A 23,469-nucleotide genomic window follows, 5' to 3' on the forward strand; every position below is an offset into this window, starting at 1 on the left:
ATTATATCGACAAAAGACACTTTAAACTGTATCTTTAAAAAAACATGTGGATTATAACTTATTCTCTATTCTGCTCAGGCACTTCTCCACCTTAAAAAGTACAGTAGGAGGAGTCAGGGATAACAGTGACCTGCCTTTCTAGGTCCGGTAGGTGTGACCCAGCCAAACAAAAACACACATATAAGACCATTCTGTGAGCTTCTTCCTTCACACACACACACACACAGCAGCACCGTTCTCTGCACTGAGGACACCCCTGGGTGTGTTGGAGAGAGTGTGTCCAACTTTCTGTGCCGGATCTTTAATCCTTTTTCATCAAGAACAAGTTTCATTAGGCCTCTCCTCTCCTCTCCTTCCTCCAAAATCATCATCATCAGCTGAAAGAAAACATGACAGACCCTGCAACCAACATGCGGCTGAAGCTGCCGCTCACCTGCTTCATCCTGGAGATCATCCTCATCGTCCTTTTCGGAGTGCTGGTGGAGTACGACGATGAGACAGATGCCAGGAAGTGGCATAACCTAAACCACACTGACTATGACAATGACTTCTACTACCGCTACCCAAGTGAGTGTACTGTGGATGTTTAATGGATGTTACAGGAAGGGTCAGGGGTCCATTATTATTTTCTTTTAATTTAAAGAAGCAGAGAAAGTTACTTTTAAAATGTTATGCTTTGCAAAACGTTGAACACATTTCTTTCTTTTAAAATATTAGGATAAAATTGACATGGATCCAAACCCACTAATTAACCTTCTCAGTTATGACTTTTTGAGTCATAAATGACAAAAATGACAAAATTACTACATGTTGCCAGCTCTTTAGGCCATGAGAATCAAATTTTATGACTGCTGTGTTACTTCTAAGTATACTTACATTTAGTATTACTAACACCAAACTCTCCTTCCTCTCTTACATGCTCTCTCTGTGTTTTTACACACTTTGTAAGTACCTCACAACAGCTCTTTTTCCCTTAATTGGAATTCCAACGACCCTGTTGTTATTTGTGTGTGAGCATTTTGTAGAGATGTCGTCCAGTCCGCTGCTGTCTCACAGAAGCATGTCTCTCTCCTGATTTATGTGAATTGATGGTGCAGAAAAAACAGCTTTTGTCTTTCACTGAATGCAGCCAGCTCAGGCTCATTACTGTATTCATAAAACTCATTTTCTATCCATTCTCTCATGGTGTATGCAAAACTTTCAATATGTTGTATTTGAGTATAGGGACTATTAATGGACACATTTTGTGCACTTCAGAGCAGCAATTATGTTTAGGTCAACACATTTAAGTTGCTGCTTACACATTTATTCCTCACTTAACTTGATCTGATCACACAGCTCCACCTTAACAACATGACTGTGCTCTGGAGGGTGCAGCTAGCTTTGAAATGTCAGTCACTGTCAGTGGTTTATCTATGCTAGTCTCTCTCTCTCTCTCTCCCTCTCTCTCATTGTTGCAGCCTCAGGTGTGTGGGTGGCCTGGGGCAGAGTAGAGGTTGAGGACATTTTAAATCTCCGATATTCAGCCTCCCTGCACCTTTTTACCTTTAAATGGCTAGCTAATTAACTGCACCATAGCACATTTTTTTTTTCCTTTCAATTAAAAAAAAGGCTGACCTAAAGCTTTCCATAGGAAATCTATAAAGAATTAAAACAAGAAACTATAAAATATGGACTCAGAAAAGGAGGAAATAATAAAAAATAAACAAATCCAGGCAGCAATATGTTAATAAATTCATGAGTCATTAACTCAGCTACACACACTGCCATTAGCATTAGCTGTGCTTTGTAGTGATTCCATATTAGCATGCTAACACGCTGATGCAATAACATTCATAGTGCTAACACTATAAATGTTATTGCATCAGCGTGTTCAGCGTGTATTGCTGATGTCAGCTTTTCACCTAAGGTGCTAACATGCAGGTTCACAGAAAAAGAAAAACTGTGAGAATCATTAACATCATTCAATTTAACAAAAGTCCTTTAAGCTAAAGGACAAAGTAAGCTGTCTGTCCTCTATATCTCACAAACAGGACGTGACCTGCAGTTATCTATGCCAAAGTACAACCTTTAACCCAACCCAGCACTCTTCATAAAATGTTGTGAGAAAACAACGTCATGCTTCATCTACCCTTACCTCTGAAAATATTCACGAATATAAGGGTGGACAGTAAAGGTCCACTGGATTGAGTGGTGTCAGACAATCTTTAACCTGAGACTTTCACTGTCATGGGAGCTGCAACACAAGTTCACCTTCGTATTTCAAGGAATGTGCAAACAAGAATATGATATCCTGTATGCTGGGGGAAGAAAAAAAAACAGGATTATGTGCAGGTTTTAAATCCACTGTATCTGTCCTATATGTTGTATGTATCTATCCTGTTGCACAACAGATCACCTGAAGGTGAACAGGGCAGCAAGTGATGAAAGAGACATTCCTGTGGCTGTCTGAAAGGTCACAGGTTAGATCTCAGAGCAGGAATTCTTATCAACTACTCTTAATTTCAAATTAGAAATTATAAAATTATAAATATATTAGAAAAAAATCATATAGAATGGAAAACATTACAGATTATAGTGTTAAAATCAAAAGGAGAATTTTCTATGAAATACAAGAAACATATACATATAAACATATACATAGAAATGTGCTTTCAGTTTCAGCCTATAATCCTTCCCAGCAGAACCTGTCATTGCTCTGATTGCATGGTGTCTTCCCGGGCCACTGGGAACTGTGTGTATCTAGGCCAAACTGACAGCGGGGACACTGGCAAACACCTCTGTGTAGCCATGCCAATTACTGGTCACCATGGCAACAGCAGCCACCGCACAGTGCAATATTGTGTATGGCAGTTTGGGACAAATATCGAGAGATTGAAAAAGGTCTTTAAAAACTTTGTGAAACAGATCCTCAATGGACTGAAAACCATTTCCCGTAGTTTTTTGTTTTTTTTTTGTTTTGAAGGATAAAAAGTAACTTCTATGTGGAAGACCACCTTACATAAGTGACACTGTACAGGCCCACAGAGTCACAACCGAACCTGATGTCCCAGTTAACCCAAGCTTATGTAACTGCTCATTGTAAGAGGAAGACTGCTTTCATTGACAAAGCTCTAAAGTGACACAGTTGTTGGCAGAGATTAGGAACTTTTGTTGATAGAAGTAGCTGTTAATCTAAATGACATCACAAATGCTATTCCCCCAAAGAAATCAAAGAAAAGACTGAAAAAAATGATATAGCTTTGATTAAAATTTGTTTTGTTCACTGTAACAGATATTTAGGTTCAATGAATAATTGTTTTTTTAATGTCATTCTTTTAAATAACAAATTGTTTTTCACAATTTTTTTCACTTTCAGTTATAGTGATAAGTTGACATATGAATGAATAAAACTACTAGCCCCTACAGTGTAAAGTTATACAGCCTAATGCATGTTGGATCAACACATTCTAGTTTATTGTATTGTTTATTGTAAATTGTTTAGTAAAGTAGAGATCCTTTTCAGAGCTACTTTAATATAGAGTTTGGTGTCATCTGCATAGTAATGTAAATCCAAATTTGAGCTCTGTGAGAATAAAAGCTGATCATTCATTGTGAAAACCCTGCAGGTTTCCAGGATGTGCATGTGATGATCTTCATCGGTTTCGGCTTCCTCATGACCTTCCTGCAGCGATATGGCTTTAGCAGTGTGGGTTTCAACTTCCTGATTGCAGCCTTCTCTCTGCAGTGGGCCACACTTATGCAGGGTTTCTTCCATGGCATGCATGGAGGCAAGATCCACATTGGGGTGGAGAGGTATGTCATAGACATGAAGAGCATTAATTCACACACACACATGAATGATACTTCTTGGACTTTTCTGATTCTCTGGTGAAGTCCAGTATTCTCTCTCCTCTAATAACAGTTGTCCACCACTAGCTTGGATCTGGACCTGCATTAACCAAGAGAAAAAGTCAACAATAAAGTCTAATCTAGTGCCATCTCTTCTTTTTTTCAGTATGATCAATGCTGACTTTTGCACTGGCTCTGTGCTGATCTCATTTGGAGCCGTTTTGGGTAAAACCAGTCCCGTCCAGCTGCTCTTTATGGCAATGTTCGAGGTCACGCTCTTCGCTGTCAATGAGTTTATCTTGTTGAGCATTCTTGGGGTAAGTCCTGTTTTCTCCAAGCAAATTTAGCATAGAGCAGCACTTGTATAAAACAGAATACAGGTTATTTACCATCTCTACTCTTGTTTCAGACCAGGGATGCTGGTGGTTCTATGACCATCCACACATTTGGAGCCTACTTCGGCCTGATGGTGACCCGAGTCCTGTACCGGCCCAACCTGGACAAAAGCAAACACAAAAACTGCTCAGTCTACCACTCTGACCTGTTTGCCATGATTGGTAAATATCATGCTAACCTGTATGTTTTACCAGTTGTCTTACATGTACCACTGTGCTAAAAAACCCTTACTTGCACAGTGGTTACTTCAATCTCTTACCAATCAAATGCACAAACAAAAACATCATGTGCCTGCTTATAGGTACCATCTACCTCTGGATGTTCTGGCCTAGCTTCAACTCTGCTATCACCGCACACGGAGACGACCAGCACCGCACAGCAATGAACACCTACTACTCCCTGGCAGCCTGCACCCTGTCCACTTATGCCATGTCCTCCCTGACAGCTCACGATGGAAAGCTGGACATGGTAAGAATACTGTGAACAGTGATCGTGCAAACATATCGATTATCTTATCAGGGTTTAAAACACATGACTCGAGATAAAAGCTGACGAGCGCATGATGTGAAGGTACACACCTCCGGAAAAACGTAAGTTGTTAGATTAGTCACATGCACACTCGACTGTCAGGATCTGTCAACAGCAAATCATCTTCAAATAACGATAGGACATTCCTGCACTGATAGTGATCACACCCTTAGAGGTAGTTTTAGTTTTTTATAAAGGGAGTAGACACAAAGTGTGGCCTGTTGATAGTAAAGACGAGCTAATCACACAAAGGAATCATCGCATCCGTTTACTACCACATACTGTAAAGGCAACATGTTACAAAAAGGCACATTGTCTGAGACTTCCTTCTGCTTGAATCTGATGATCTCATCTGGGACATCACTGAACTTACAAATATGTGTGCACAACAATGGTGTGCCGATAGAAGCAGCAGGCCAGATTTCATTTAACTAGACTTTACAGAAAGTATTGCACATTGCACAAGTGTCAACGGTGGTAAAAGCTCGGCATGTTTACCAGATGCCCATTTGCATTTACAGAACTCTTATTGTCTCCTTTTTAGGTCCACATTCAAAATGCTGCCCTGGCCGGTGGAGTTGCAGCAGGAACAGCTGGTGAAATGATGCTGACACCTTTCGGCTCCATGATTGTCGGATTCCTGGCCGGCATCATCTCTGTCCTGGGCTTCAAGTACCTTTCGGTAAGAATGATTCAGCAGTTTTATGATCTGCTAAAAGTATGGAGATATATGTGTTTGTATGAAATCCTCCCACCTCAGTATTATGTAATACATAAGTATTATCTTGGATTTAGGCTTGTAAATCACTTCATCCACAACCCTGCCACATTTGATTGATTGTCTTCTTTGTCTCCAATCAGCCCGTCTTGGAAGAAAAGCTGAGGATCCAGGACACATGTGGGGTTCACAACCTGCACGGCATGCCTGGTGTCCTGGGTGCTATTGTTGGAGCTGTCACTGCTGCTGTAGCAAGCAGAGACATTTATGGAAAAGGGTAATCATTTTCATTTATCACAACATGATCCTAGCCACTTTGTATAAACATTAAATCTGAGAGCTCACTATGACAGTCTTTGCTATGAGTTTTTACTACTATGCAAGCTGGTACACTGTGAATGTGCCGGTAGGACTGATAGGTAATACTACTCTGTGTGCAGTTCGTCCTGAATTTCCAGTACAGACGTGTACTCACAGCTCCACAGACTGCAGGGAATACCTGAGGATTACTGCATGTCTGTGAGCTTACAGAACGTTTACTTTCCCATTGTGTTACAGCTTGGAGGATGTGTTTCCCTTGGTAGCAAACGAAACAAGAGATGCGTCTTTCCAAGGTGGCATTCAGGCCATTTCCCTTGCCGTTACCCTGGGCATCGCCCTGCTGGGTGGACTTCTTGTTGGTAGGTGCACATAATCAACAGTTATTTTCCACAAGTGTAACATACAGTGTAGAATGAACAAATCGGCTCCATAAATAAATAAATAAATGTAAGTGGCCTAAAATAGAACCCTGGGACCCACCACAATAATATGAGAGGGGACATCAAACATCTTTATTCTCACACATTTCATTCAGATTTTCAGATTCTCTCCTGACATAAAAATCTGGTCATAGAATGGCCATAGATGTTGTTAGTAAGTACTCTAAGTATAATTATTCGTCAACATGACACATGTTATTGCTTCCAAGAGGTCGCATGTAAACAGTGTGAGACCTAAACTAGAACCCTGACGTACACCACAAGGCATTTTTGTAGCTTTTAAATGAGCATTCATTCAAGCAAACAAATAATTCTCTACCCGTGGAAGACAATTTGAACAAAAAAAAAACGTATGTAGTGCCTGAAATGATGAAACAAAGCACACTTTCATTTCCTGTTATGTAATCCATCGCCTTCGCTGCTTCTTTAACACAAAAACATTTAAAACTTGTCAGTGAGTACTTTATGCGGATTGGTCAATAGCAGCATAATGCACTCTGTGATTTCTGAAGAGAGGAAATAGCTGGACCGAGAGGATGAAAGAGAGAGAGAGAGAGAGGAACAAACATGCAGCAAACATCACACATTACAGAGAACAAACATGACAGGTTGTTGATGTTGTGCATCATTCAGTGTGACAACAAAATAAATATGCATACACACTGTCAAGTAGTGCCGTTTGTAGTTCTATATTCGCCACCAGTCTTGCAGAGTTAATTATAAACGAATGCTAATCAACATGTCCACATGCCAAGAAACAAAAAAGCCTCTTAAACAGCATTAGTTAAGTAAGTTCACAGAGCTTGTTTAATCTGGTTTTGATCATATTTTACATGGAACAGAAACACTGACTGCATTTAAATTATGTATTTCTATGACAGCAAACAAATAATGGTTTGACTTCACACTGCAGATTTTTTAAAAATGACCTTATGTTTTAGTCCAAATGTTTTAAATGGTTCTGCTTCTCCTCAGTTGACTCGTGTCTTTCCCTGTGTTTAGGTTTCATGTTGAAGCTGCCTATCTTTGGTGCACCTCGTGACAATATCTGCTTTGAGGACAGCATCTACTGGGAGGTGAGTTCAGTTTGAGGTGGAGCCATACGCAGACAACCTCAAAAGACAGATGAATCGTTAGACAAAGGGCGAGCTTTAATAAATAAAGCTGACATAAACCCCTTACAAAATTCAAACGCAAGCACTAAAACAATCAAAACCAAAGTTCAAAAAGACCCAAAGAACATTGATGCAAACCAACCAGTCACAAAGGAGGAAAACCCTGAAGACACAGGGACACTAGAACCACATAAACAAAAAGGGAGCTTAAAAGACAAACTGACAAAGACAAGACTTAAATACGAAAGGGCAAACATTTAGGGCGGGGTATAGGTAACCACAATGGAGGGAAACATAAAGGTAAGACACAAGGAAAGACTAGTTTTAAAAATAAAACAGGGAATCCAACAAAACTATTCCCAAAACACCAGAATACTCAAGTATGAAGGGTGCAGCACTTTATCTTACATCCACAAGATGGCGATGTTGTGCCAACAATCAAATCAGTGACTGTGATATTGCGGCTCTCTGTCAGTTCTGCGTCTGACCACCAGGGGGAGCTTATCGACCACCTTAGATCCACCAGGTGGATTGATGACAGGGACAGGATGATGTCAGGCCTTCACACTTTGGGCTGACGTCATTCTAATTTCACACCAGTGGATAGTTCATCATGCTTTTTATGTAATGTTTACATACTGATCACAGTATCTGATGTTTTTATTTCTAAAAAAAAAAATTAAACAAAGCTGAGAATAAATGACCCTTTAAATTTTTATTTGTGGATGAGTGGAATATTTGTTGCCTTTATTTTTGTTTTACTGGCATGTGTTTAGTCTGGAAGATCGGTGGATGTTTCAGGGCATATGATGGATTTTGAAATGGTGTATTTTGTTTCTCAGGTGCCCGGGGAGGAGGCGCACCATGAGGACCAGTTGGCCGCCGTGACAACGGAGGAGGCCACAAAACTCAACAGTTAGACGCACTCACAGATAGGAAGACAGAATCATGCACACAAACACACACACAGCTCAAGTCAATCCACAACAGGCTGCTCTGGGAAATGATGTGTGTATTTACTGAAAGGTGCTCCTCTGTGGTCCCTCTAAAGCAGGCCAAGACATGGTTACTGAATTAAATTTTAACAGCCACTCTGAACCAAAGACAAATCACTGAAGCCAGAACTCTGCATTTAATAAAAAGACATTAAGAGATAGTAAATCTATGTTACATTTTATAGTTTTGTTCTATTTTAAATACAAGAATAAAGGTAAAACAATGCAGAGGCTAATGATGTTTTTATATGTTTATCTCCTTACACTGGGATTTTCTACATATTTTTTTTATTCGTAATGATCTATAATTGATTAGCTAATGTAGAAATGCCACTTGGTTTAGTCATGCACTTAATAATGTTTGGATTTTTTGCAAACCTGCTGGATTTTACATTGACCTAAAATGATCATAGAGACAATGAAATTTTTTTTTTTTGACAAAATAAATTGTTCAAAAGTATGGTGTGTCTCACTTAATATTTAACTATAAATTGTATAAACAGGGGTGAGCTCAATATCAATAATCGTATCGTATATTATATGAATACCAAAAAAGTATTTTGCTATTTAAGGTTCTTTAACATCTAAACATAAATTTGGAAAAGACAGTGGCTGTTTTTATATTATCATAGTGGAAAGTTTAGGGGACGAAGCAAATGTGAGAAAGAGGGTGTCCTTCTAAGACGTAGGGGCCTGAGTATGAGAGGTGATTAATGCCAGTGAAGATGCGGGCAAAGAAGCAACATATATTGCACAGCGTCATATGGATACAACATGAGAATAATCATCTATTAATCTGCTGACTCATATAATCATGTAAAGGTTTTTATCTGCAAAACCTCAAATTAAAACATTCTATTGTGTGCCAGGTGATGATTGTTATCTGTTTCCACGGTTACAGGACAAAGTTCTATAAATTCGGCGTGGTCCCTTTGAGATCTATATGCACAAGGAAGAAGAAAAATATCAATAAAAACGCATGCGACTTGTGCATGAAACCTTCTATATATGACAAGATGTCCATCCATCAGTCCTCTCCATTGCATTGTTTAAAAATCTGGTTCAAATTGTGCAAAGCAATTTTTTATTATTTTCTTTATCTACTGTAATAATACAATGGTAGTAGAGCCATAGCAATAAACAATCATATGAATCACATATTTTTGTCCCATCTACCCTGACCTCTGACCACAGTCCTCCTATCACAGTGACTGAACAATGAAGACGCCCTCTGTATTCACCTTTGCCAACAAATCCAGTGTAACTGGCAATCAAAGGTGTGCCACCTTTTCAGGACAGGGGCCATTTTTTGTTCTCAGAGGCTCAGAGGTGCAACAAAATACCCAGCTGTTATTCATGTGTGTACCTACACAGAACAGCAAGGCACATTAAAGATGCAACTGTGCTACACTGTCAAAATGGGGCATTCTTGTCCACTAGAGGGAGCTGTGATGGATGTAAATATTTCTGCTGATTTATGGAAGCACTTCATTTGATGTAATTATAAGTTGCAATGCACAATATTTACAATATTTTTTTTTACACAAAACATCAAATCAGATTAAAATCCCTGCAGAAATGTTTGATTGATAAAAATTTATTTTTTCAAAAAAGATATTTTATTCAAAATATCAGATATTTTGTATAAAACAATAACAATAAGAGAATAATTGGTATTTGCATATCTTGACGTCCTTCCTGTTGGGCTGCCGCTGCATGGTATTAGTTGCTTCTCACATAGAGGGCCCCTTTGCATGCTGCAGGGGCCTTGTCTGACCCCTCCTCCTCCTCCTCCTCTGCCTCCTTCCTCATCCACCCGATGGTGGTGATGGTACCTCGGCGTGAACAGGCGCCCTAGCCTTTTCCCAGGAACCAGAAGACAGGTGGACAGCTGTTTACTGAATAGGCGCTCACACTGAAGAGCTTAATTGTGCTTCATAAGGCTAATTAAAATGCAAAGAAAAAAAATAATCATGATTATGGTAATTATTCTTTTGTCTAATATGTCTTGTGGAGATGTACTTGTTTGGCATCATACCTGCAGTATGTTGGAGACAATGAAAGAAAAGGAAGTGGATGTAGAGCGTCTAGCACAGCTATTATGAAAAAAAGAATTGCTTTAATTTCTACTGTTTAAATATAGCACTTAGTGAGCAAGAATTATAACTGCACAGTTACATTTAATTAAAAGTTGTCATTGAGTTCAACATAAATTAAAGTTTCAACAAAATGTGCTCTATGTTTTGGAAGATTTGGATGTTTTAGCAGCTTCTATTAATTTATTTCATAAAAATCAAGTGTATTAGCAATTCAGGAAGTAGATGAGTGCATTTATTTTGAAAAGAAAATGACGATTTTTCTCCTTTTTAAATGTATGATTTCTCACTCTCCATCAGTGTAACATCACATATGTAAATCTAAGACTCTGTATTATAGCTGTGACCTTATCACTGTACGTCTCTACATGTGGCCATTGAGCAAGGCACAGCATGAGGACGGCGCTGATCTTGCGCCTCAGGCTCCGCCGGGCTGTCCTATAAGCAGCTGTAGCCTCCTGTGGCTCAGCCTCCAGCTCGTATGTGATTGTTGTTCTTAACACTCTTCTGGAGGTGAACATAATGGATTAATAGGCTCCCCCAGGATCTCCTGGTACCCCCCCCCACCCCCCCTCACCCCCACCCCACCCCCCTTGGGAGCCCTCAGCCGGCTCGCAGCCCTGCGTAGGCCGTAATAGGCCAAGACTAAAAACCAAAGTGTAGATTTGACATGCTGACATGATGAGGACATGATGCCCTGAGAAGATTCACACACACACACACACACATGCACACAAAAGCATAATTTAATCAGTATATGTCAGAATAATAAAGATCTGTGTCCAACATCATATTTATCAGAATCAGAATATACAAGTGAAACTTTCTGGGTAAATGTGCTCCACATCTTAGTGATAATCTTTGATTGCACAGTAATTGCAAGTTTTTATTTTGTGTTTTTTTTTTCAAAGACCCTTCATGGCATAAATTCTCCCTTTAAAATGCTCTCCAGGTATAAATATCAACTATCAGGAGGTACACATCAATCAGAGTTCATTTAACACACTTGTTAGAACATCCTGAAAGCAGTATCAGCTCTCTAATCAACACTTCTAAGCTCTAAATAATCATCGTGCAGCAGCACACATATCCGTGCAGGTGGGTAGATTTTGTGCACAGAAAACTTCAAGTGACACATTTTTTTTTTCCAGGGCTTCATCGTTCAGTTTCAGATTTATAACCGAAAACAAAACTGATGTCTTCGACCCCATCGTCGTCGTTCTGGAAGGAGCAGAGACCCGCTGAGAAGTTGTGACTGATGCCAGCTAAGCGGGATGATGATGGAGCAGGAGTGTCGGTGGGGGGTTGCTCACTAAATGCAGGAAGTTGTTCAGCTGGAGAGGTTTTCAGCCACTTGACTGAGGGGAAATTGCCTTCAGTGCTCCACGAGTTCATGGGAGTGCTTCACTTGAATTTCCTCCATCTGAAATGGCTAGCTGTGTGAATGACAAATCAACAAAAGTATAGTGGCAGTGTTCATTTCGGGGGCCTCCTCAAAATGTTCTATCAGAGCTCGCCTGTGGTCCACACATATATATAGGGCGTGTGAAAGCAACCTGCCACACCTGGACCACAAGGACCACATTTTCAAGGATTTTATGTTATAAAAACAACAAATTTGCAATCAGATTGGATCAGCATACAAACATGATTCAATATGTATTTGTCTTGACAAACCCACAGAAACATGAAGGTCACTTCTGCCACTTTTACATTAGTAATCCTCTGACCTCTCCTTAAAAGTCTGTGTTACATTAAATCCTTCAGGTCAATATGTCATGATGTGGCACTCACTCTTTCCTAATTAACGGCATGCTAGGACTTTAATTTGCCCTTAGATGACTAAGAAAACCCAAAGTTAAGAACCTCAGATAGAAGAAAAACAAGAAAAGCTTTTGCAATTAGGAAGATCTAAAGAATCATATTCATCCACTGACTGAATGACCATTGTAAAGGGGAAGGATCACATTTAGGGTGGAACGGGGGCAGCCTCTAATCCTAGGGTTCCTGCGAGGTCCCCTGGCTTAGCACCCCGCACACTAACAAGGCCTCCCACTGGACCCATTACAAGAGGAAAAACCAACAAAGGCAGTTATTACACACTCCTTATGAAAGACTACAAGGGGCTGAAGGGGAGGCGGGTGAAGGAGGGGGGCAAGCTGGACACCACAGTGAACAAAAGAGAACTGACCGACCCCACCATCACCTCCACCCGCCCTCCGAATCCGAAGCAACCACCACTACCACATGCGTGCCTCTGAGCTGCAGCCATTGTGGAGGTGTGTGACACGAGGGGGTCGGCAGAGGTTGGTGGAGGTCGGGGGCTTCGTGGCCTGTTAATTGAGTGAGCCCATTTAGGGAGCATGTGGCTCAGCAGGGCCTCTGTGAACGGAGGGGAGCAGCTATGAAGTCACGCTAGGCTAGCTTGGAGAACACAGGGAGAGCTCAGAGAGAGAGAGGGAGAAAGATGACGATGGTATTCCCATTGCACACATGCGTGCCAGTGACAAGCATAACGCCTAATGGTACTTTGCACAGCCAACAAGGGTTAAACCCCTGCTGCTCGGTCATTTAGGACCACAGCTTCCATTAGGACCTGTTCACAATTTTTATTGTCTTTTATTCCCAATTTAAATACTGAAACATGAAGATTGAAATATACATAAACTGCTGATTTCTGGTGAAGGAGAAGTTTACCTAACCTCCAAATCACCTCAACACACATCGACCGGTTAAATTAGGGGTACTTGGCTTCTTCCCTTCTCATAAAAGAACTTGTTATTATCACCATTTGGTAATAAAACAATCAAGAATAATGGAAAGTACTTTACATTTCTGTTGAAGGTTTGAGTGTCCACATGCTGTGTATGTTTCTCTATTGTCTACAGTGCTATGTGTTTATCCAGATTGGTCTTAGTTAAAGAGCTTCAGGGATATTGGACATAGAGATTTCTGCCTTCTGTGCACGTTCATGAAGGAACTGTAAAGAATTTGTTGCCATGAGGTTTCCCGTTGTACTTTGGGGCCCGGAAAAATGATGTCACGCCTTGGTTCGCAGGTAATGTCACGGTAATTCATCACATTCACAACATGATGACGACATCTCCTTGGCAGGAAGTGCTGTTAACACCTTTTTATGGTTTGTTTCTGACTTTTTACTGGGTTTTTGCACACCCACTCATGGAAGAGAACAGCTCTGAGACATGTTTAATATTTCATTGGTAAGTCTAACTCCTTCGGTTTTATATGGGAAAAAATTTCTTATGTGGTTATGTGGTAAATGCTACAAGAGGAACACCATCTTGTTCCATTATGTTGGAGAGAAGACTGATAACATGAAGATTTTTGTGCAAACTGTCCCTTTAAATGAACAGTCGTCAACAGCTTTGCAGAGTAAAGCGTGCCAACCCTGCAAAAAGTCTTTCTAATACACTTTCTTTCTGAGTTTCAAAGTCCTCCAGCAGATCACACTCATCATCATTTGAATTCACGCTGCAGACTGGAGTTATTCAACCTCACTGCATCATACATCTTCATATTAGCCGAGTCCTCCCTCGACTCCGTTTCACTAAGCCATAAAGAGATGAAGGAACAAAGACAAATCAGATTGTTTAGAGGTGGTAATTGAAACTTATTCTGTGTGAAAGTCTCCAGAATTTGAAACAATCAGCTGCCCCCCATTCCCCCACCATCCCCTAAAAATCATTCAGAGGTTGTTTAGAGGAGACCTGAAATTATTAATTCATTTCACTGTTGTAGTCAATCGTTGATGCTATAGGAATCGTGATGGGACCCACCCAATCCTCTCCTCTTGCTCCCCTCACACTGCACATTACCTCATTCTAATCAGCGAAAGGAAGGCTACTGATAAAGACAGAGAGGGAAGGAACTAACCCAGAATCCGATACAATCGAAAGAGAAAAAGATGGCGGTGGAGGGGGGTGGGGTGTGCATGCGTTAATTAACGACTGACTAATCTCAGCCGAATTAATAACCGGTTCATGGATGTGAGGAAGAAAGAGGAGTAAAAAAGAGGGGAGAGAAAAAAAGAAGAACAGTGCAAAAGATGTAACATGATGGGTCTGGGTACGCCGATGGGAATGCTGTCCCTGTCTTTTCCCCATAACCCCTCCTAACCTCTTCCATTCTCCTCAGCGCTCCGATCACAAACCCTCTTTGTGGCTCTCCCAAAAAACCTTCATCGGATGCCAATTTGCATAAAGGCAACAAGCAACAACACTTTTTTTTCCTCCCTCCTGTGGGATAGGACAGCAGCAGCTCCTCCCCTAGCAATGGAATTGCAATTCTTCTTGTTTTAGGACACCCACACACACACATGCAGGAGCATACATGCAGGATGACATGACGATAAATGTGCTTGCTTTATGATTCCCTCGGTGCACATACTGTACGTTTTTTTTTGTACAGTGCTTGCACACACACATATGCCATACACACCCATTGCTCACGCATTCATAAATTCAGCATGAACACACACACATACACACACTGAAAACCCTCACACGGCTCCCTTTTGAGCGTAATTAAAACAGGAGGTGCTCGCACAATACGCTTTTGTCTTAGGGCAAGGCGAGGGGGAGGCGGGGCGATGGGGCCGCTGCATATTAATTAGGAGGAGATGGTGTGAAAGCCAATCAGGCGTGTTAAACAGATGACATACTGGGACAACTATGGCACTACTTTTTTGCTGCTCTCCCACGGTGGCGCATGGATACAGGCGGCGTGCGTCGTCACTTCCGGCTATGGCACGCTGCCAGTGCTTGGAAAATTAGCAGCAGGAGCTGTTGGGATGAATTAGCGACCCAAACAATACATGAGGCTGTGTGCTACGCAGCAGGGAGACGGGAGGTGGCTGATGGCGCCAATGTCAAACCAGTAGGTGGCGATGTTGAGTCGAACAAAGCTCAGACCTGCACAGCAGCAGCTTTTTTTCTTTTCTTGTTTTTTTACCCTCCATAAGCTTCAAAATGTGCATTCAAACCTGAGGTGTAATCAAATGAATGCAAACAGAAAGGTACACCTTTTTACCGCCAACACTGAGGACAGGAAGAGACTTCACCTGCAAAGCATGGCGTCGGGTAAACACACTCATTTTTTTGTTTTTTTTTTATCTGAGCTGAACTGAAAACAATATTGCCCACAATAACCCTGCATCTCCATTGAGCGCCCGGCTGCCAGGGTGCCAGTATTTCCCTGACAACAAAAACCGTTAGCCTAGATTTAGCGTTTAGATGTTAATTCCGAACTGGACACATCTGTTTAGTTATCAATAATGGAGGGACTGTTTGGCACGCTGGCAGCTTCCCTCTTTTTTTCTCCCATTCACAACTCTGTTAAAGGAGAACAATTCAGGTGTTATAAATCACCGAAAGGGGAGCGAGCCAGTGAGAGGCTGACAGCAATACAGTGGCAGAGGGAGACCTCCAGCACCCTGCCACTGTTTTTTTATTTTTTATTTTTTTTTTATCCTTCAGGGCCACCCAGCTTCATTGACGTGGGCGATCCCAACCTCCGTTTCTTTGTTTTAGTTCCTCAGTTTCCCTTTTCTCCGGGCGTCCTTGTGTGTTTGGTTGCGAGGTTTGTACCCTCATTTCCTTCACACTTTTTTTTTCACTTTTTTTCCTCCCTCATCACCAATTGAATGTGTCTTATTGGGTTAATCTCTAATGCTCTTTCTTGGCCTTTCTCTTTGCTGGGGCCTATCCCCACCTATCCCTTTTCCTATTCGCTTTACCCTTCTTTGCCAACTCACCCCTCTGTCGTTTTCACCCTCCCTCTCTCCCTCCCCTCCCCTCGCCTATACCCATCTTTCTCTGCCATTTCCCTGGTAAGGGGGCACTTTGCTGCTCCTGTCTTTCGATCTCCGCTGCTGGCACTCAGTTCTGAGCGGCGGGCCCAGTGTGTGTGGAAGGGAAGCTGTGTTTGAGCAAACGGGTGCCCACGCCTGCCCCCGGCGCCACAAAGGAGGCTTTCTTCGCCCATCAATGGCTTCCATTAACGCCGGGCCCTCTGCCTCTAGAGGGGATGTCAGGCTTCCCGAGATGGCACACAGAGACGGCCATTAGAGGCAGGAAGCCGGGGGCAGGGGCATCTTGGGAGAGCTGCCAGGGCAGAGGAGGAGGAGGGGACAAAGAGGTGCATGAGGTGGCGTTTTGTGTTCTAAACTTGAAGTGTACACACACAAACTACCAAAAGGACACTTTCTTTCACACGCACAAGCATGCCAGGGTTCAGCTACTGCAGGCTGATACCAAGATACCATTAAATTACATGGTGCATCGGCTAAATAAAAAAAAAACACACACATGAGAGCAGATTTGCACATAAAAGCAGTTGTGTTGTGTTTTTGTTGTTACCAGCAACTTGATTTGATAATGTCTTTAAAAACGTACTATACTTTTGTTCACAAACGTCCAAATTGACTTTTGAGCAAGCAAACACCTTTGTGAAATGCAGAGGGAGTGCAAGCCAATACTGCACGTACAACATCCATGTTTTCATGCAACAAAGGCCCACACGTGCACACACCAACCAGCCGTCTCTTGGCAGTTATTGTGTCGTTCGATTCCCATTGCAACCCATATGAATGAAGGAGGCACCCACCCACACACACACACACACACCTCTTTTTGTTCTATTATTGTGTGAGAGAGTGGGACAATTCTGGATGAGTCATTTTATAAGTCATTGAAAATTAACAGGTTCATTGATTCATTTTTTTTAGAAAGATTTTATTTTGAAGAACAGAATGCTGCACCTGAATCATCGGTTTTTACTCAAGAGTCAATGGAAAAAAAGACCTCTCACATTTAAAGGATATCACTGCATGCCATACTGTATGGAGGTAAGAATGTTTGCAGAATGAGGCCTCTCTTCCATCTCCTCCTGTGGGCGGGTAAGAGAGAAGTGAGATCACAGCATCATCTGAGACCAAGACGTGTAAAGAAAAAAAAGAAAGAGGCAGGTCGGCCTTCTTGAGACCTTCTCAGAAGACAAGGCGGGAGGGCAAATAAGAGGGTCTGCTCTGTATGGGGGGGTGGGAGGTGGGGGGCATGCTGTGAGAGCAGGTGGGGTTTGGTGAAAAAAGAGATGGGGAGTGTGTGCAGATCAGAGGGATGTATGCGTGCTAGGGACGGTCAGCATCCACTGATCTAATGACGGCCCGACTTCAGAGCAGCGCTGGCTCCCTTTGCACAGCGCCAATTAACTCCAAGGGTGGGGACAGTTGATGGACAAGTCTATTATTAGCATGTAAGGAGTGCCGCAGTGCCTCAAAGAAATCAAAGAAAGAAAAGTCTTGAAGGAAGTGGCAAATGCAAAGTGAATGCGTGTGATATGCTTCATTGGCCCAATTGTGGCGGTACTGCTTTTTCTTCTTCTATTGCACACCAGCATCGCGTTGTCTCCTTATGAACACAAAATACAGCCCTTCTCTGCCAATGATGTACTTCATGGTTCTGCAGAGGTGTCCCCTCTCTGCTGTTGAAATCAATTATGCCACAAAAAAAGCAAAATACACCCCCGCATTCAAAGAAACATATCAAAGGTACCCAGAACCCTTAAATCCTTCCCACTGAGAAGTGCGCCACTCCTCGCCCCTCCCTGTTCATCCCACCTATCATTATCTCTAAGCAGGAGGGTGGGTTCTCTCAATGATTGGGCTCCATTTCAAAAACTCTCCTCATGTCCACCAATGAGATTCTTCAAAAGATGATCGGTTCAATGCTGAATGGTGTTTCTTCTAAACATCCAATCGCGTTGTGACTCCTTTAATTATAACATTCCACAACTTCCATAGAACACAAGGCAGTGTGCAGATGCCTACTCATCTCATTACTCATTACTTCATCAAACACAGTATCAGCCATCACTGACAGGTGTAGTGCTGGACAATGGAAATTTATATATGCATATAGAAAGAGTATTTTTTAAGCAAAATATTACCATGTGTAAGGACTACATTTCCTTGCAAAAACTGTTTCATAATGACGCTTACATGGAGCATCCAGTTTAAGCAGTAAGAAAAAAGGAAATCATGGAAACGCCATCTGTTGAGGAAGATCGTGAGAACTACCTAAAGACAGCAATACACAAGAGAATGAATATGACAGACTGCATCCAGTGACATTTACAATTTCAATACATGGTCATCAGAATTGACCAGTCGATAAAGAGCAAGATTCCTTTTTAGTTTAAAGTAAATTGGTTCACTCCAAGGAGCAGTGTAGTCACTCCTGTATCACCTGTATCAGAATGCAGTTACAGTTTTAAGGTAATTATGTTAAAGTGATGAAGTTTGTTTTCTTTAATATTTAAGTTTAACACTGCTACCTACTTAAAGGAATCGTTAGCATTGTTAGGATAGCAATGCTAACATTTCCTAAGTGTCTAAGCATAGTGACTGATAACATCAATGGCTTAAAAAAAAGGTCTCAATTTACTTATTGTGGAAAAACAAAATCAGTGTTCAATGATGAAAGGAAAGATGTTTGAAACCAAACCTCCCATCACTTCATAAGGCAGTAGTTCTTATCTCATTCCATCCAGGTAGTTATTAAAAGAGAGAGATTTGTAATTAGTCATAATGGTGAGCTAATTTTTTTTCACTATAGGCTAATTAATTAGCAGTATCAGAGATGGAGAAGATAAAAAAAACTTTGAATATCTCCCTTCTGCATTTGATTTGCTCTGTAAATAGTCTGAAGCGATCACATTTGCGCTCCCATGTTTGTGCGGCCTTACAGAACCCCTTCAGGTCTCAAATGATGGAGAGACGTTCCACTGCCTCCACAGCATTAAGTTTTTGCTACAAGAGCCAATCAGGAGATGTGTAACTTCAAAAGAATTAATTAATTCTCATTTTTTTTAATCAAGGCTTAATCTTAATGTCTGCTCAGCACTGTATGGACTTGTGATGGAACATATGCAGGGATTAAAATGCTGAAAATGAAATGCTAATAAGAACGTAATCAAGAGCTAATATGGAGATTCACAGGAACTGTTGAGTAACATGTTTCTGTGTTAAATTACAGTGTCAGTGGCTAAAGCAATGAAAATATTCATATATAGCATTTGAACTCAAATACAGTTATGTGGCTCAATTTAAAGTTAATTAAAGTTGATTAAATTACAAAAGATTTCACAAGATATAAAGAAATAAAAAAACATAGCTGGCATTAAAATGATAGTGTTATCAATGGAGATCATGAATGAAGAAGGCTTCACTAGCTGCTCCCACAATGATACAGGTCAGGAGTGAGTCAGGCCACTCTGCAGAGCAACATCCATTCACAGATATAATGAGAACTTAAATTCTAAGTCAGTGATTATCTGTACTCTTTCTTGTTGCCATGGTGTCAAACCAACATATATAGAACATATGTTGCATATAGGTGAGATGGATGTGAGCTGTTTTTTTACATAAATATATATATATATCTATATATCTATATATCTATATCTATATCTATCTCTCTCTCTCTCTATATATATATATATAGAGAGAGAGAGAGAGAGAGAGATACTACAGAAATAGGTGCTGAAAAAGTGCCAAACTTACACCCTAAAATACTGATTGTTAAAACATTAAGATTTCTTGCTGCTCAAAAATATTTTTTTATTAAAAAAAAATGCTTTTTAATTTTTTTTCCCCCATATGCTGAGTCAGCAAAAACCACTCTGAACATATATATAAAACAGACACTGCACATTGTTTTAGATGTTTGGATTTACCCCAACAACTCTTTGGACATGGGACAAAGACAAAGTTCATTATTGTCATCACTGCCTAATGAGGAAAAACCTTAAATGAACTGTTGGACACGAATCATCTTCACTAATGCAAGTCAGTGACAAACTTTCTTACTTTTTGTTCACTAATAAAATGATTTTGTCAACACACACTGTGGCTTTAAGTAGATTTCAACATGTGTGGGATTCTGCACTGTAGCAGTAAAGCTGCTTGGTGCATAAAACAAAACAAATATATGTATATGTGTGTGTGTGTGTGTAATAGTAATGATTAAGTTAATTTTTGGAATAAAAACAATAAACTTTATAAACTTTGCTGTATTCTGCGTTTCTTCATATTTGATTCATTTTTTACAGGTGGCCTATTTCTTGACATTGATATTTTCCAATAAGCCACATATATATATGTATGTATATATTAGGCTCTTGTGATTCTGTGATTTCTCACTGATGCCCCGACAGTGCACATGCTTGTACAGAGAGGGGGTAATCGCATGCAGGGCTTATCTTGGAGATGCGTCCTCCTTTATGTGAGGAGGAGATTTTTCAGTTGTTCAGAAGGTATATGTGCGCTGTGTGTTTTTTTATTTCCATTACTGGAGGAGGTGGAGTGGGGATTAAAGTGAGGCTAATCTCCAATCCGGGCCTCCTCCTCCTCATCCTCCTCCTCTTCTTCTTCTTCTTCTTCTGCTTTTCGTTCCTTCAGGTCAGCCTTCATGCAGCTGCCAGGTTGCTGTTCCACTTCTTCTCCGCGGCGGCTTTTATTCATGAGGAAAGAGGGACGAGGGGGAAACAAGCAAAATGAAAATGGCAGCTGTTTGTTTACGCGTTCCCACGACTCCATGCCAATTAAGCATCGTCATTCCATCAGCCGCTTGTCTTCCCTGATTAGACACCCCTCAGCAGACAAGACAAGAGAGAGAATGCGGGGCCTGCATGGAGGAAAGAAAGGCCCAGAGAGCAGAGCTCCTGTCCGGGGCAGCGCTGCTAATAAAGGGCCCCGCTTTCCACTGTCTTATATTTTAATTTCGTTTCAGCCGCTTCCATCATATCACTGAAAGTTTTAGATCATCTCTGCCGTCACACACAGACACGCAGGCCGCCTCTGCTGTGCCACAATGTCAACATTCCTCTAAGATAAAGAGAAATACAGACTTTATCAATGTCTGACGTTCTTTTTTCGATTTTGACTGGCTCACGTTTAACAACTAAAGATTTGCAAAACTATACTCACATAGTATAAATGTGTTGTTAAATAAATATTCACTGAATACCAAAAACTTTTAATATAACAATAAGGGGCACAAAATAATAATGAAATATATATTTTTTGAAAAATAAAAATACAGTCACTGCTTCTCTGAATTTGGGAATCATTTGGAAAAAGCGCAAAAGTTTACTCTATTTTTCTATATTACTATTAATTATATAACACCACGCTAAATGTGTAATCATTAAAAAAAATTTCAAAACGAAAATAGAAAAGAAAATGATTTAATAGCGCCGATCAAGATCGAAAAAAATTCGCATTAAACTTTCGTTTTATTTTGAAACTTAAATGTAGGTCGTGGCCCACGTGGATGGGGCATGATGAGATTCTCGTTATTTATTTAAATGGTAAAACAGTAAAAACACAGGAAGTTTATTTAGTTTTTTAAAACTTTTTTTAAAGCAAGAGATTAAAAAAAAGCTTTTGGCCTAATTTATACATTCAACCTGAATGATGGAAGCTGATCACACAGTCAGTGGAACTATAGTTTCAGAAATGTGGCTTTGCATTTGCTGGCACAGAGCAGGTGTGAGTGATTGTAGTTATTGTACGATTAGTTCAAGGTTCACACTGTACCAGTGGAAACAAAACAATCATATCCAAATAATAATAATAATAATAATAATAATAATAATAATAATAATAATAATAATAAATTAAAGTTGTGACTGCACTTAATTTCTAACACACTATTTAGCACACACACACACACACACACTAAGGTCACCAGTAATGATAATAATGAGATATGGTCAACAGGCCCTACAGCCTACTGCGTTTACAGTTTGAATTTACATTGTGTATTATCTTATTATTGACAATGACACAAAGTCAAAATCTATAAGCTATATATAATGTAGCCCTCTAGAACAACAAATAATGATTTAAACACACTAATTTAGAATGATTGCCTCTTTGGCTGTTTTGTGTTTTAGGAAATGTCATGGATGTTCTTATGCAGGTTTCTCATTGACCTCTTGGGCCTCCAGATCCTGCCCCGTAGGCCCCTTTCAGTAATCCAATCATAGCTGGCAGGTTAGCATGACATCAACCAGACTAACCATGCCAAAGAAATACAGTTCTGAAAAATACAGACACTGAATAATGGGTTTTGTTAATTGCTTCTGACTGACAGACCCTCTTTCTAAAAAAATCCCCACAGAAATAAATCAGATATATGTTTTTTTCATACATAAATACTCTTAATGTGAGAACTGGTCACTGCACCTCCTACTGATAATATGCAGTCTCCCATTGATTTATTTATATATTTATTATTTATTTATTAATAACTGCTTCAGAGATTCAATCAATAGAGAATAGTCTCCTCTCTGAACAACCAAGTGCAACACTATGAACTCTGGTGCGTTTGTTCCCACCATGTCTGCTTCATCAGATGGAGACTGTTTTTTTCTGTTGTTGAAAGAAACACATCTGCAGGCAGGGATGGTACACTCTCAGTCTGTGTCGCCATCCCAGACAGCTTTAATAAACAACCCATGAATGAGTCCTAAGCTGCCTCCTCTCCTCCTTCATCTGAACAGCCTCTCCACCCAGTCTCAGCACTGCAAACATAATGTGGAGGGGCCTCTCTGTCTACCCCCTTGGCCCCTTTAGGAGAAGATGGAAAGAGGTGCTGCAGTCAGACCCGATCTCCCACAACCTCCTCCTGAGAGGCAGCCAGCCAGCTACAAAAGAGTTGTGTGCGCGAGCGTGTCAGTGAAAGAGCGTAAGGACGAGACGCACCACCTCCTTCAATTTGTTGCACTTTAGGATCACTTGGCATGTTTGTACACATATTCAGCCAGAGGAGCTTCTTTTCCAGGGTGGTGCCACTTCTGCCTTGGTAACTTTAAAAAACAGCAGACTTCCGGGCATTTTCTCTACTGAACAAGCTCAAAACATTGTGAAATAACCCTTTCATGTGGTGGCACAGCTGCAGAGTGTGTTCATCTTGTAGTAATAAGTTCAGTGCAGTCAGTACAGTC

The 23,469-nt window shown here is 40.7% G+C and overlaps 1 protein-coding gene across 2 annotated transcripts; it reads left to right on the top strand.

Moving 5' to 3' along the window:
• Positions 1 to 389: 389 nt before the first annotated feature.
• rhbg (Rh family B glycoprotein) lies at positions 390 to 22,222 on the top strand. Of its 2 annotated transcripts, XM_028426566.1 has the most exons (11): positions 390 to 567; positions 3,609 to 3,795; positions 3,998 to 4,148; positions 4,241 to 4,388; positions 4,529 to 4,695; positions 5,300 to 5,437; positions 5,617 to 5,750; positions 6,032 to 6,153; positions 7,237 to 7,310; positions 8,192 to 8,298; positions 22,179 to 22,222. In XM_028426566.1, the coding sequence occupies exons 1-10, from the start codon at positions 390 to 392 to the stop codon at positions 8,267 to 8,269; spliced, it is 1,377 nt and encodes a 458-aa protein (XP_028282367.1). In that variant the 3' UTR covers positions 8,270 to 8,298; positions 22,179 to 22,222. The 2 variants fall into 2 exon arrangements, with proteins under 2 accessions (XP_028282367.1, XP_028282366.1); XM_028426565.1 differs by lacking the exon at positions 22,179 to 22,222 and having other exon boundaries at positions 8,192 to 9,212.
• Positions 22,223 to 23,469: the final 1,247 nt, after the last annotated feature.

This window comes from Parambassis ranga, chromosome 16, assembly GCF_900634625.1.
Source record: "Parambassis ranga chromosome 16, fParRan2.1, whole genome shotgun sequence".
NCBI lineage: Eukaryota > Metazoa > Chordata > Actinopteri > Ambassidae > Parambassis > Parambassis ranga.

Excerpts from the sequence above, each read along its gene's own strand:
- rhbg (XM_028426566.1), top strand. The coding sequence starts at position 390 with ATGACAGACCCTGCAACCAACATGCGGCTGAAGCTGCCGCTCACCTGC. Across the intron at positions 3,796-3,997 it reads ATCCACATTGGGGTGGAGAG|TATGATCAATGCTGACTTTT; the intron begins GTATGTCATAGA and ends TCTTTTTTTCAG. Across the intron at positions 4,389-4,528 it reads TGACCTGTTTGCCATGATTG|GTACCATCTACCTCTGGATG; the intron begins GTAAATATCATG and ends GCCTGCTTATAG.